At 27.3% G+C, this 15,116-nt stretch overlaps 1 protein-coding gene across 1 annotated transcript in view; it reads left to right on the forward strand.

Annotated features, from left to right (window-relative positions):
• Nucleotides 1–258: 258 nt before the first annotated feature.
• Nucleotides 259–15,116, forward strand: part of LOC112687189 (zinc finger MYM-type protein 1-like) — a 49,994-nt gene continuing 35,136 nt past the window's right edge. Inside the window, exon 1 of the mRNA XM_025559764.1 lies at nucleotides 259–2,051. Within this exon, the coding sequence (XP_025415549.1) occupies nucleotides 259–2,051 (1,793 nt within the window). The remainder of the gene's footprint in view (nucleotides 2,052–15,116) is intronic.

Consider the following 15,116-nt stretch of genomic DNA (forward strand, 5'->3'; position numbering starts at 1 on the left):
AAGTATGTACAAAAAAAAACTATTCCGAAAAACAATTCTGATTCTAATAGCCTTATTAATTCTGATAATAGTTTATCTTCATCTACTTCCACTTCTAACATAAATTTAAATTGTGATAATCAAATTGACTGTGGAAATAATTCGTCCTCCAAAGATGTTTCAAAACAAAGAAAATTTTTAGCATCTTGGTTAAATAAATACGACTGGTTAGAACATAATAAAATCGATGATAAAGCTTTTTGCAAATTGTGTAGATCCATGAGTAATAATAGTAATAATAATGTTTCTGTATTTATTTCCGAGGGTTTTAATAACTGGAAAAAAGCTGTTGAAAGGTTTAATATGCACGAAAATTCAGAATTGCACAAAACTAATGTAGTTAAAAACTCTTTTATTAAAAGAAATGCAAATATATATGCACAAATATCGGATAGTCATAAAAAGTCTATGGAAGAATCTAGATTAGCTCTTGATAAAATAATATCTTCAGTATTTTTTTTGGCAAAACAAGGCTTAGCATTAAGAGGGCATACAGACGAATCTGCAAATTTAAATCAGTTATTAAAACTTCGATCGGAAGATTCGACTGAATTGAATAACTGGTTAGGTAGAACAAAATATAAGTGGATTTCTCACGATATAATTAATGAAATTCTTAGCATGCTGTCATTAGAAGTCATTAGAAATATTATCAAACAAATTAAAGAAAACACATTTTATGCCATTTTATTAGACGAAACTAGTGATATTACTGTCAAAGAACAAATTTCGTTTTGTTTAAGAACAGTGGACAAAGAATCGTTGGAAATCGAAGAATATTTTATGGGTTTTTACGAAACGCCTAAAACAGATTCTGATACTCTTTTCAAAATTCTGAAAGATATTTTGTGTAGATTGGAATTAGATTTTTATAATATTAGAGGACAATGTTTTGATGGTGCTAGCAATGTTTCTGGAATTCATAAAGGATTACAAGCTAGAATAAAAGAAATTGAACCAAGAGCATTGTTTGTTCACTGTCAAGCTCATTCTTTAAATCTTGTTACCCAAGATAGTATGCGAAATGTAAAAAATGCTAGAGATGTACTAAATTTTATAAGAGAATTAATTACATTTATTAAACAATCACCTAAGAGACTATCTTGGTTTAAAACGAATCAAAAAGACGAAAATATGACATCTCTAAGACCATTTTGTCCTACTAGATGGACGTTACGATATACTTCTCTGTGCTCTGTTATGGATAACTACAATGAGCTATTGACATTTTTGTCAGATTTTTCAAAAACTGAACACAATGATGCAGATTCAAAGGCAAATGGATTTTTCAAACAATTAAAAACTGCAGATACTTATATAATGCTTAAAATAGTGATAAGTATTTTTAAACACATGGAGACTACAAATACAGTATTGCAAAGTAAATCATTAGATTTTAAACTTTCTGTTCAAATTTTGAATACTTTAGAAGATACTATTTCAAATTTGAGAGATACATTTCACATTTTATGGAAATCTGCAAAGAAAGAATGGTCAGATTTAAAATTAGATGCACCAAAGGAATCTAGAAAACGAAAAAAACCTCAAAAATATGAAGACGGAGTAACGAAGTCCTTTGAATTTTCACCTGAAAGTAAATATAATCAAATATATAAAGAAATCATTGATCATATACTTTCTGGCTTACAACTAAGATTTAACTCTGAAATTCGATCATTTTTATGTAATGTGGAAATGTTTTTAATTGATCCAAAAATATCTCCCGAAATAATATGTACATTTTACAAGGATGATATAAATATTGATAAGCTAAAACTTCATAGAGATATGTTTCATGATATAATTAAAGGCCAAGGATTAATTGTTTCATCATTCGCAGATATATTAAATATTTTTAAAAATAAATCGTATTTAGTCATTCATTTAACAGAGCTCAGGAAATGCATACAATTGATATTAACAGTACCAGTTACTACATGTACTACCGAACGATCTTTTTCTATGTTGAGGAGGTTAAAAACTTATACCAGAAGTACCATGACGCAGACCAGGTTAAATGATCTGGCACTTCTAAATTGCCATAACACAGTAGCAGAATCTTTAGACCTAAGCAAAATAGGAAATATGTTCATAAATAAGTGCATGACAAGAAGAAATACTTTTAAATTGAAAAAAATATAATTTTAGATTGTAAAATTGTCATCATAAAATGTAATGTATTGTAATTAAGTTAGAAAATAAATTGTATTTTCATAATTTCATGTAATTTTTATTTTTATTTTCATTTATCTGAACCCAATAAAGAGAATTGGAATAATATTCATGAACAATAGTATAAATATTTTATTTGCCCCCGTGCTAAAATATAAAAGTCGGCGCCTATGCTTGTAACGATATCCTCATGTTCACGTTTCCATAACTACGTGTTCACGTTTTTACCATTCAAATATATACGTATAATGCACATGTATTTGGTATATATTGCCTACGATGCGTATTAGAAAAAAGAACCAGCGAACGCTAATGATGTGACGAGAACATATCTGATTGAAAAGCGAACAAAAAAAAAACATCCCTGGGGCCAAAATGAAAAATTATGAACGGATGAATATTGAGGCATTCTAGTAATTTATTAGAATTCCATTAAATGTTAAGTTGGATGTACACATACCTCATACCTAATATGTGACTTGTATGTTATTGATTTGTATTCAACAGGAATCTGGATACTGGGTTGTCACATAGTAAGCTGTGTTACTGTTTTAATCGAATTTAGGTGTAGGTACGATATCATAGTATTGTCCTTGATAAGCTCGATTAAAATAATACTGTAATTCAAATGCTGGAAAAACATTAAAAAAATAAAATTAATCATATCACTTCTTCGAAGTATCATTTATGAATTATGACTTGTACTTAAATTAGTATAAATATAGTTTATTGTTATATGTAATGTGTATAAAATGTAAACATTTTAATCGCAGAATAAAAAATAAAAAATATAATTAAAATAAATACATATACACCTGCCTTCACCTATCATTTCAAATAGGTTTACTTGGGATCCCATTAAAACAGACTGAATGTGAAAACATTCATTATATACTTGCTAACACTCAACGATATAAATTTCCTCTATGATTGGTTTAACCTGAACAGATTACCTTTAAATGTTTCTAAAGACCTTCTCGAAAATACGAACACCATATCTTTATAACTTCTACTTAAATGAATCTGAACTCACTCGTGTCTATAAAAATAAAGACCTAGATATAATCTTTGATGCATCATTTAATAAGAGTTATGTAAGTATTCGAAATAAAGCTTCTTTTATGCTAGGTTTTATAAATCAAAGCTGAGTGGATTCTTAACACTTTATTGATCAAATATATGGTCAATTTTAGAATACAACTATTGCTTGGCCACCGAGTAGAGAGGACTGTTACAAACAATAGAGTGAATGCAAAATCCTTTTTTGATATTTTGGTCTTTTAAATGCAACATTCAACGCCACTTCATTCTTCTTATCAGACACTATGAGTTGAAACTATCAAACAATAAGCCTTGCGAACGTTTAAATATTAAATTTTGATAAAACAATATAATACATAAAAAAAAATTTATAAAGTTTTCAATTTTTATATTTAAGGCTTAAAAATTAGAGACAAAATTCATTATGAGATTTTCTTAAAAAAAAAAAAAAAAAAATAGACAAAAAAAATCTACCGGAAAGTATCAAAAAGTTTATAAATATTACAAAATTAAATTTTGATATAATCGGATATTTCAACGAATTTTTATTATTTATTAGTTTTTAAAAGATATTTTAATAACATTTCTAGTGTAATTTTCGATATTTTTAAATTTTAGATGTCATTTTTTTTGGAAAAATAAGAACATTAAAAGTTTAATTTACTTTATTAAGAAATTTTGTTCTTTTACTATATCAACCATCTTTAGAAATATAAATCACTTTACTGGGACTCTTTCACTTAGAATTGTTTTTTCGAAAGCAATAATAGATTGGTTTCAAGTTTAAAAGACCAATACATCAATTCACTTATTACAGTACCTCACTCGACCATGGAGTCTCACCAGACCTAGAAGTTTCACCCAATTTCCTGGAAATTAAAGGTATCAAAATATTAATAACAACTCTGAAGGTTTATAGTTTCAAAGTTTACCAAATCTACTTAATAATAGTCAGTAAACTATTTTAAGTAAATGTAAAAGTTTTATATTAAATTAATTAATTTTTTTTCTGTATAATAAATATGGCGATATATTATATTTCTTAAACTGGGCAGTAAAAATAATACTCAATGAAATTAATAAAAAAATTAAACATTTCAACATTTTAACTTATATCTGAAACTATAATGTAATAAATTCAATACGAGTATTTATTCATAAAATAATATTACTATTTTTATTTTAAATAATATTAGTATGAAATAAATTATTTGTAAAAATAAGATGAAAGCGTAAATCATAATTGAAATACGCCCCATAATAAATAAATATAGTTGTAATATATTTATGCAAATAATTCATAAATATATATATTTCAGTTCATTATTTATTTTTATATAATCTCACGTGTTATTTATCCCTGTAAATCGATATGGTTTGTATCTGCAGCAGTATGTAATAATAATGTTGTTCAAGCTCTTTTTACGCACCAAAATTATACCGTTCATAAATATATTTTGGACAAATACCATCTGGATGAATCCAGAGCAGTCTATAATGTTTCGCATGAACGAACTATAGATAGGTACTTAAAGTTTCCATCTTAGATTATCAGCACTGTAAATACTGGTGCGATAATGTAAGAACTTTTAATACGGATTTACGGATAAGCATAAGAAGTTCATCGGTCACAGAAAGTAAGTGATGTATGTTATGTATGGTGAATAAAGTTTTAAAAAAAATCTATCTTCAAAATCCCCAATGAATTGACTCGTCTGATTCATAGTCGCATTTTGTGGTCTTAAAAGTAAAATGAGGATAAATTCCGTTTGACATCAGGGCGCAACCTACTGTACACTTTATAGCTTTATAGAATTTTAGTCTCCAATAAATCATTAAACACGAATACATTTTTTTGTGTTAATATTAAATACGCTCCAACGTGTTGCTATTATAATTATTAAAACCTGTAAAAACAACATTTTAAACGTGACTAATAGAAACAGTTTATATTTTTTATGGCTCCTTGAATACAGTTTGTGATATTTTGTCTGTATTTCAAGTGCAACATTATAATATACTGCCGTGTAAAGTCGGAATAGCCAGCTGGCCACTCCAATCGAGTGATTGACATAATATTATTATAATTACAGCAGTCGAACAATACAACTTGTGGTACGCTATACGAAGTATTAAATAGAAATCAGTAAATATTTTTACAGAAATCATAACAAATAAGAAAAAATGAATTCAGTGGTTCTCGGAAAAAACATTACAAGTCAAAAAAACTATATAATTTTTTATAATTTATAACTACTTATTTTAATGTAAATGAATTTATTATTTTTGATAGTATATATAAAATGTTGATCTATGTTATGGATAAAAATTTAAACTGTCTTATTTCTTATGTGCAGTTTAATTTCAATTTTTAACTAAAAAAATTCTAAATTTTGACTTCGCAAGTTCTACCCAAACATCGCTGAATTATTGTTCGCTGCGAATAAAATAAGAGCATCGAAAATACCGAAAAATTATATAAAAACACATAGTTATTAGTCGGCCTCCGTCGCGTGACTGAATAATGATATTATAAATGATACCTTATCTAATCAATAATCAACCACTTTTATATACAAATATTATAGTTGATCAATAACCGGGTAAATAGACACGTAGTTTAAAACATTATTGCATATAAGTATCGAAGTGTAAAAAATTCATGTTTTGACAATCCATAAACCATTGATTTTATCTTTTGTTATCTAACTAAACAACACGCGTTTGAAAGGTATTAACAACAATTATACGTAAACAGTTTTCGTGCGAAGAGCATGCATGATAATATCAATTTCAAGTGATTAAGCTACAAGAGTAGATTTTATAGCGAAAAATATACTTTATACTTCTCGAAGAATAAAATGCGTACATATATAATATTTATACACATGAAGAAAATGATAGTTTAATAATAATAGGATTTGAAAAATTATTGACTAGAGAGAACATCGGTATGTGCAGAACCGCGCGTAAATATCTTCGGGGAAGACGCTTGACGATCGTAAAAAAAAACACCTGAAATCCTCGGGCGAACATATAAACGCCAAAAGCCTTGTATAAATTTCCTTTAATAAGACGTGCTGCCGTTGAATAATTTATCCGGCTCTAGACGCGAGATCTTTCGCTCGGTCACGAGCGAAGCGAATGCGTATAAATGGTGCAGCGGTGGCGGTGGTGCCAAGGGAGGTTCGAGGTAGAAATAAAACAGCATTCGCACGGTCCATAAACAGGCGCACCTATAATATAATGCGAGGATATTGGCCTCGGGTTGTTAAAGTTTATGCCATTTTGCCTTTTTTTCACTCTTTTTCTCTCTCTCCCTCTCAATCTTTCTTTTTATTATTCTCCGTTCACCCGTTTTTAATAGACCTCAAACGCAACGGCAGGCTGCGGTACCAATTTATATAGCGTCTCGGTATAGGGGGATTCGGTAGACCGACATCATATTGTGATTATTATTATTTAAACTGACCAAACTCTTGGGCACACGTGCCAGAACTATTCAGAAGTCATACCCTTGTCTCTTAAATAAGCAAGCTTTTAAAAAGAAATAAACGTTTTTACAAGTATCGTTTTCCGATATTATACTAAATATAAATAATATTATAATACTTTTGAACAAATAATACTTCCGTGGTTTTTCATATTGTAGTATCTGTAAATTTATTATAAGTGTATTCATATTTGTAAAAATCAACACCAAATACAGTATGTTTGTGATAGTATTGATAATTCGTGGGTACCGATAATATTTCAAATTGTCATTAAATAGTAAATATCCACAACATTTTATCACAGAGTAATAGTTTTATGTGATGCAATCATTTTCATAATTTTTTCAGGTAAAGTATCGAAATAGTCAAGTATTTCAATAAAAAAATAATACGAAATGCCATGAATGACAAAAACGAAAAGTAAGAAATGTTAGGTCTCTTTTTATAATACTCCATCTCAGATGTACAAAGTATTAATGTTATATATTATATTTTATACTATTATATAATATATCACATGTTGCTTTGGTACTATTAATAATACCTTGAGGATACTAGAAATTTAATATTATTGAAAACGTGAATAATAAGATTAAAGATTTCTTTTTGTTACTGTTAAGTTCTTTGGCTACAATAAAAAGCCATCGATACTAAACAATTAAAAGAAATTAACAATAATAATATATTTTTTTAATAATAATTTTAAAATGAATGTATTTAATATGTTTGCGTAGCCTTAATATGTATCTTATATGTATTTTATAGAGCAGTAGATTTCCACAGAGAATAATTTCTTAGCTACTGAACTTTTATGAAAATAATTTTACGGTGTTGAAAAGGAAATACGTAGTATCCGAAAATACTTTGCAAATCTAGATTAATAAATATTTAAATGTCGTGAAAATTTGAATGGACGCTCGTGAGTATGTATGGTCATGTCTCATCCTTATTCCAGTAAGTCATTAGTATTTACAAACAGCTTAACTATATAAGTATTGTATTGAGTAAGCAAGATCAAAAACTGAAGAAGCATTAATAATTATAAAATATCAATAAATAGATAACTTGCACTTCACTGATTTTTTTTTAAAAAGTATAAATCTTGAAGAATTATTAAACAAAAAAAATTCTATATTTGAGCTTATAGGTTTCTTGTCTTAAAATAAAATTACCTTCTTTCAACCATAGGTACATTGAAATATTAAAAATAATACTGATACAGTATTTGTATTCGTTCATAATTTATTTATTTCTCGAGCTATTGTTGTATGAATATTTTTTTTTATTCTTAACATTAAAATATATAAATAAGTTGATAATTTTAAGTCTTTTTTTTTCTTCTGTTTTATACTAAAAAGTTGTAGATTTTTCATCGATATCCAACAACTCGATTAACAATAACAATAACTAACTAGTTTTTTATTTTTAAACATATTATATTAATTCATCTTTTCTAAGTATTAATACTATAATTGCAAAAAAGCGACAGATATGTAGATACCAGAATAAAAAACCAATAACTGAAGTTTAAACATGATTAAAATATACCGACTGTAAGTATTTGTCAATATCCATATATCTGTTTTACATATCTTTTTATCTGCAAGCTATGCATGTAAAATAATTCTATTCATTCTTGCAGTCGATTAATTATAATTATTGAGAGTAAATATATAATGAGCAAAGCCATAATTCATTTTATTCATTGAAATATTTTTTGAATTCAACAGTACTTACTATGTCTTTGATGATCGACATTTAGAAGATTTTAGGAGATTTAATTAATAAGCAAAAAAAAAAAAGAGTAAAAGTCTAATAATAATTTATTATTTAATATTCTTATAATATACAAGAAAAATTTTTGAAAAATATAAATTTATTAATGTAAAATTGAATTAGTTTCCTAACTTTTTATTACGATCGACCAATATTTTTAGAAAGATCGACTAGTTGGAGACCATTGATAAAGATCATAACATCGGACGCTTTAATATCATCTTATTTTGAAATTATTGTTTAAGGTTATATTTTATTTTATACTAAAATTATAATGTGTTTTATTCTCATGTGAATAAATTTTACAACTTTTCTCTATACATATTGAATGTGGAATCACGGTAAAAACTCGAAAGTCAAGTTTAATGTATCATTTGACTTTCTGATCATGTATAGTTCTGAAATCAGCATTTGATAGTGTAGATTTCACAGTAAAGTTCTTGAAGCAGTGTTTATCATATTAGTGTAATTATTAAAATGAAAAATTTCAAGTTCAATGTTTAACAATCGAAAACGCGTGTAAACAGTAGACACCGACTACGATTGAAGTCTAATTAATGTAAACTGTGTAACGGTTAAAGCAGAGCAGAACTACAATAATATACCTAGCTTCCTATTTGTACATTCTAGACGATATTATAATATCCAAGTCTGTTATCATGATATACGTTCCGTTTATCCTGTACTCGTATTGACTACAAAATCACATCGCTGCATGCAATCATTTCCCTGTACACCGGTAAAGTTTAACCTATTCCTTGTCCGCTGTTTGAAACCAAACCATATTGAATCTAGGAATGCCACGTATCGTCATAACGCATTCATAGTATACTGTTGTGTTATAAGTGTAACTGTATTTAAATTGCACCCATAACATATATCTCACACATTTGAACCGGATCACAATCAGAGTGAACGCACATCATAATTTAATCGCACTTGAAATCGATGCATTTCCCCCCCCCCCCCCCCTCCCCCGATTAAAATCAAATTGTTTACTTACAATCGGTGTATACAAGTTATACAGTTGATAAATTGAGTTATTATATAACACAAATGTAAAAATAGTTAACAAGCAAGAAGGATAAATAATTTATCATTGGTATGACATTGCCCCGCATGAAATTGACGTAAAATGTAGATCAACAAAATATGAATTATACGACATGATTAGTATGTAGTAATCGACATGTCTCTTCGTTATTCGTTTTTAGTAATCTCGTTCTAATCAGTGATAAATTCTTTGCTCATGTCTATCTGTAATATGTTAAATAAATACATCACAATAGAGTATATTTATATGTTATGTTATACGAGTATATAATGTTAACCTTTTAATAGTTATTTGATTTATTATGATTTGTTAAATATATTTTTAAAATTAGTTTTTTTTTCATAATGGCTCACAGCGATCCGATTTGTTACTTAGTTTGCCGAAAATCCAAAAATGTATATTATAGTTGGGCATGTCTGCAATAAAAAAGAACATTTCAAAAATAACAATTAATTTCGACTAGCTTACAGTTTTTTCGAAGATTTGTATTTCACTATGGTTTCATCCGATATACCTTATACATTATAAATTATAAAGCAAACCATTTCGATATTTTTTATCAAAATATACCAACCAATTTATATCCGACGAAAGCACATTACGGAAAAATTATTTATCAATTTGTTATCAAAATAGAATGAATGAAATAAAAGAAAAATTGGAAACAATTTTATTTGTGTAGTAGTCGGTAAAACCACTGATGCGAAGAGTTAGGATAAAAATCGCTAATTTACTTATTGGTGTCTTAAACAAGGATTATTCAAGGTGGCCTTATATTTTGGCATTCAAACAATTAAATAAAACGATTAATGAAACTATTAGTAAATTCATAAATGACTCATTAAAATTATTATGGACCGATGTAGGCATGGAAAGACGCGTATTACTTTTATTAACTGAAGCTGCTCCATACATGGTAAAATCAGAAAACCTTTGAAGTTGTTTTATTCTAATATGGTACATGTGACTTGTATTGCACATGCATGTAATCTTATTATTGAAAAATTTTGCGAATTGTTTTCATATTTTAATATTTAAATCAATAATGGTAAAAAAATTATTTTTAAAATCTCAGAGGAGAATTTCAATTTTCAGAGATAAAATGGAAAATATACCTTTACCTCCCGTCCTGACAATAACAAGGTGGGGGGCTTGAATTGTCGCTGCTTTATATTACGCGGAATATTTTATAAATTCCAAAAGGTAATTGATAAGCTCGCAGAAGACGATGCACTATGCGTCAAAAAAGTACTGGATTTATTAAAGATAGATCAGTTGTGAATGAATTAACATTTCAAGTTGAAATAATTAAAAAACTAGTAACTCAAAATATGCTTTTATCTGAGAGTTTTTGTTTAGTAAGGGAATTAGGAGAAAAAATAAACATTATTCCTGGACCTAAAGGGTCAACATTAAAAACAAAATTAAATTATATTTTCTCCAAAAACAAAGGCCTAAAAATATTACGTAAAGTTAACAAAGTATTATTAGGGGAAGTGAAAGCGTTTCAACTAAATGAAAATTATCAAGACCCAATGATTTTAAGCTCTTTTAAATTTGCCCTTATAACTTTAGCAAATGTTGAACGGTCATTTTCGATATGCAAGCACGTTTTAAGTTGTATATTTTATTGTAATTTTAAACAGAAATATTTATGTATTTATTTATATGTGTTCTTATGTATACATATATATTTTTTCATATTATAATATTCATATTATAATAATTTCATTTAATTCATATTATAATATTCATATTTACAATTTTTATTTTGAAATATAAATTTTTTGTTATTATAAATTTGTTGCATATTTTAACGGTTTTTACTGCATATTATATGGCATATATTGATGCTTTTTATATATTGATGCTAGGCTCTAAGAATGAATATCGTCAAAATAAGTGTGAGTATAGTAAATTATCAATTTAATATTTAAAAACCCTCATCCGTATAGAGTTAAGTATATCGTCGTACATAGGTATTTCATAGTTTTATTTTTGTGTATGTTGCAAGTATTAGCTAATTTTTTTTCTAACATGGAAAATCAAGTAGTAAGTAAATAATTAAATTATTTTACACGGTAGTATATATGTTATTTATTAATGTAATATGCATTTTAAATTTTTTTGGTTTTACATCATTTTAATTGCGATTAAAATAATTAATTTTAATAATTGTTAAAAAAATTTACAAATTTTACACTTCAATAATATATAGAAAATATAATCTTATTTTATAATTTTTAAAATATATAAGATTGATTTGCCTTTAATCACTGATTTTTTCTATTTAGGGATAAGTAGTGATATAAAGAGTGTAATAAGTATTCTCTTTTCAAATTTTGATATTTTCAATTTATTAAGAAAAATAGAACCACTTAATCCGCAAAATATTAAGTTTGGACATAGTATGGAGTTTATTTATATAGTAAATTAAACGAAAAATATCAGATAAGTTTAAGAAATATGGTCTTGAAAAGTCTAGATTTTATAATTCGTTAAATCTATGGCTTGGCGTGCCTTCAATTGTCAATAAAGTTTATCTTCACAGTCTGGATGAAATAAATAATGTGCTTCTATCTATAGGTAATTAATATAACAAATACATTTATATATTTATAAAAAAACTAAAACTGGTATTCAATTAAAAATTTTTACTATTCTTATGAAAATTATCAGAAAAAGCAAAATAATATAGAAACAAAGACTTACAGAGAGCACCGTACAAGAAAAAATTCAAGGTTAAATTAAAATACAGATTTATTTCATTATTTATTAGTTTCATCGGATTCACTATAAAAAAAAATCCATCTGCAAAAAAAAAATACTTGTCAAATGATATCAAAGCTTTACAAAATTTTGATTTAAGTTCAGAAGAAAATTATAAATACTGCAGATTTCGATTCTAACGCTGCATAAATATTTTGATTTTTATTATTTAATACATATTTATATAAAATATATTTAATTATAAGTATAAATAGTTTATCTAATTACTGTTGGTTAAAAATTGATACTTTGTACAAATATTATAAAATAATTATCATTGTTTGTTCAAACAAAATTTAAATACATGATTATAAAAAAATTCGAATAGTTTTAATTTTATTCAAAAATCTCAAAAGTTTTGACAATATGGGATCAAAATTGAAAAATAATGTCGAATTTGTATTTTTAACCCTCAAAAATAAATATTATTTTGTATTTTATGGTAATAACTAATGAATAGAAGTTGATATTAATTTAGGTAAGCTAATAAACGATTTGGACCACCGCACAGGTTGTAGTGTGTTTGGTTATTATTACTAACGAGAAAAATATCGATTTTCAGTGTATGTCTAATATATATTAACAAATAATTTAAAAGTTTAAATATCATTATATTATTAATGTCTTGGCAGAGAAGTTATAATAAATATTGTTGGACGTATTCCGTCATAACTTAAATTAAATAGTTTGTTTATAAAGATTTAGGTAAGTATCCACATTTTCCGTATTGATGTATTGTTATAAATTATAAACGAGTAGCAGTTAGTAAATGTCATTAATATCATGAATATGTAACTATACTTAGTATATAACGGCGACCATCATTTTCATCCAAATAGGATTATTAAACATATACGCAATTGTAGTGTTTGAATTTCAGTCAGAAAATTACTCAATGCAGTTAACTGTCTGTTTATGAACAAAATTGACAAATGACGTTTCACAATCCGAATTAATAGGATTTCCATTGGGATATTGGAATGAAATAATAAAAGTTCAGAACAATTGAAATAGAAATGAGTGAATGTTAATTAATATAATTTATCAACAGTCAATTGTTTTTCTTTTCTTTTTTTTTTTTTAATTGAAATTATGGACGTCTATACGCAGAGAAGACTAATAAAAGACCAAGTAACAATTTTTCAGGAGGGTCGAAAAGTACATATATATGAATTATACGAGTATAAACTAACCAGTAGTATTATTCGGCATTCAATTTTTATTATAATGAAACGTAATGTGAGCTTTAATTATTTAGTGAGTTTGAATTTCCGTTCTTTATTCAGTCAGATGGTTGTGCATATCACAAATTGTTCATGCAAATAAGCGCAACAAATAAAATTGATAGCGATAATTGCCGAAATTCGACTGAATTTCTATCTACTCCCGCTCATCCTCTTCCATTTATGTTAATTGTGACCATATCAGATTTATCGTCAATTATATAACTCTTATGATTAATGTCTTTTCTATTCTCGGTATTATTGTTTCATTTTGTTACATAAATTATCATATCGTTGTTGTGTTCGTGTCGTCGTTGCGAATACATCCGTTATTTTATGTTGTTCATCGGTCGCGATTATTGCACTATATATTTCTATCGTTTGCATTGCAGCAATACACATTTTTTTCTTTAAACTTGTTATTATTTTTTTATTAATTATTATTCTCGCCATTGTGGCACTTATCTTTGTTACTAACCAATTGAATAAAGTTAATCCAGTTACAAACAAATCTTTAGTTACCGATTTATTTATTCCTCTACCAATGCGTGTATTTTAAATTATATCCTGTATATTTTAAGTGTTTTGGTTGTCATCTTCGGGCTCCGTGTTCAAGTGAGTTTTTTCCGGTTGCGTTGTTTTTATTGCAGCCAATCCATGAGTCATCCAGTGTCATCCAGTGTCATCCACGTTAAGTCAACCAGCACTCAGAGGGTCTATGTGAGGACGTCTAGGTCGCCCAGAACTCCATCTACGTAGTTAACATTTTTAATCAGTTATCATCGTTCGCTTGCCTTATTTTTCATTTGTGAATCTAGTGTTTAACTTTATGTATTTTAGCTGACTACATGTAAACCCTGTGCGTCATTGCACCAGACCAGATCGACTACTACCCCCCCTCGATAACTAATCTCTTTCTCCTCGTTCCCTTTGTAACTAAACTTGAATTCCTTTCTTCCGTGTCGTAGCCATCGCTCAGCGTGATTGGTGGTTAGTTAGGTTGCCTATCTAGGATAGAAAACAGCATTTGGAGTAATAGCTTACCTCCTACAAAGTTCTTATTATTAATCTTACCATTTTTACTAACGTGTCTCCAAGTTACGTGGCCTCTCGACTCATCGTTGTCGCGTCGACACAAATAATATTTAAAAAATCTATAGACAATTGAATAAAAAATAATCATTTACGGACAGCACGCGTTACATAAATAACAATCGAAAGAAAATCAAATGTCTCTTAAAATGAAAATAAGAAACTTACATTTTGTAAAAAGTATCAACCAAATTACAAGGAATTGTTATTTGCCCACGATTTTACGTTTCTAAAAATTAACGTAAAAAATTGAATCAGATAAAAAGTAAATTTTTTTTCAATCCTCCTCGATGTATAACAACAAAAGAATTATTATATAATTACCTTTTGTAGTAACAGAAAGAGAACGTGAGAGGAAGAGGGTGAGGGAGAAACTGTTTTTTTTTTCTGAGATTTGAAATAGTTCCGTTTAACTCGTCTCGCTGTATAATTCGCATAATCTCCAAAAGAATTTAC

Source organism: Sipha flava, unplaced genomic scaffold, assembly GCF_003268045.1.
Source record: "Sipha flava isolate LNK unplaced genomic scaffold, YSA_version1 334_pilon_pilon, whole genome shotgun sequence".
In the NCBI taxonomy this organism is placed as follows: domain Eukaryota; kingdom Metazoa; phylum Arthropoda; class Insecta; order Hemiptera; family Aphididae; genus Sipha; species Sipha flava.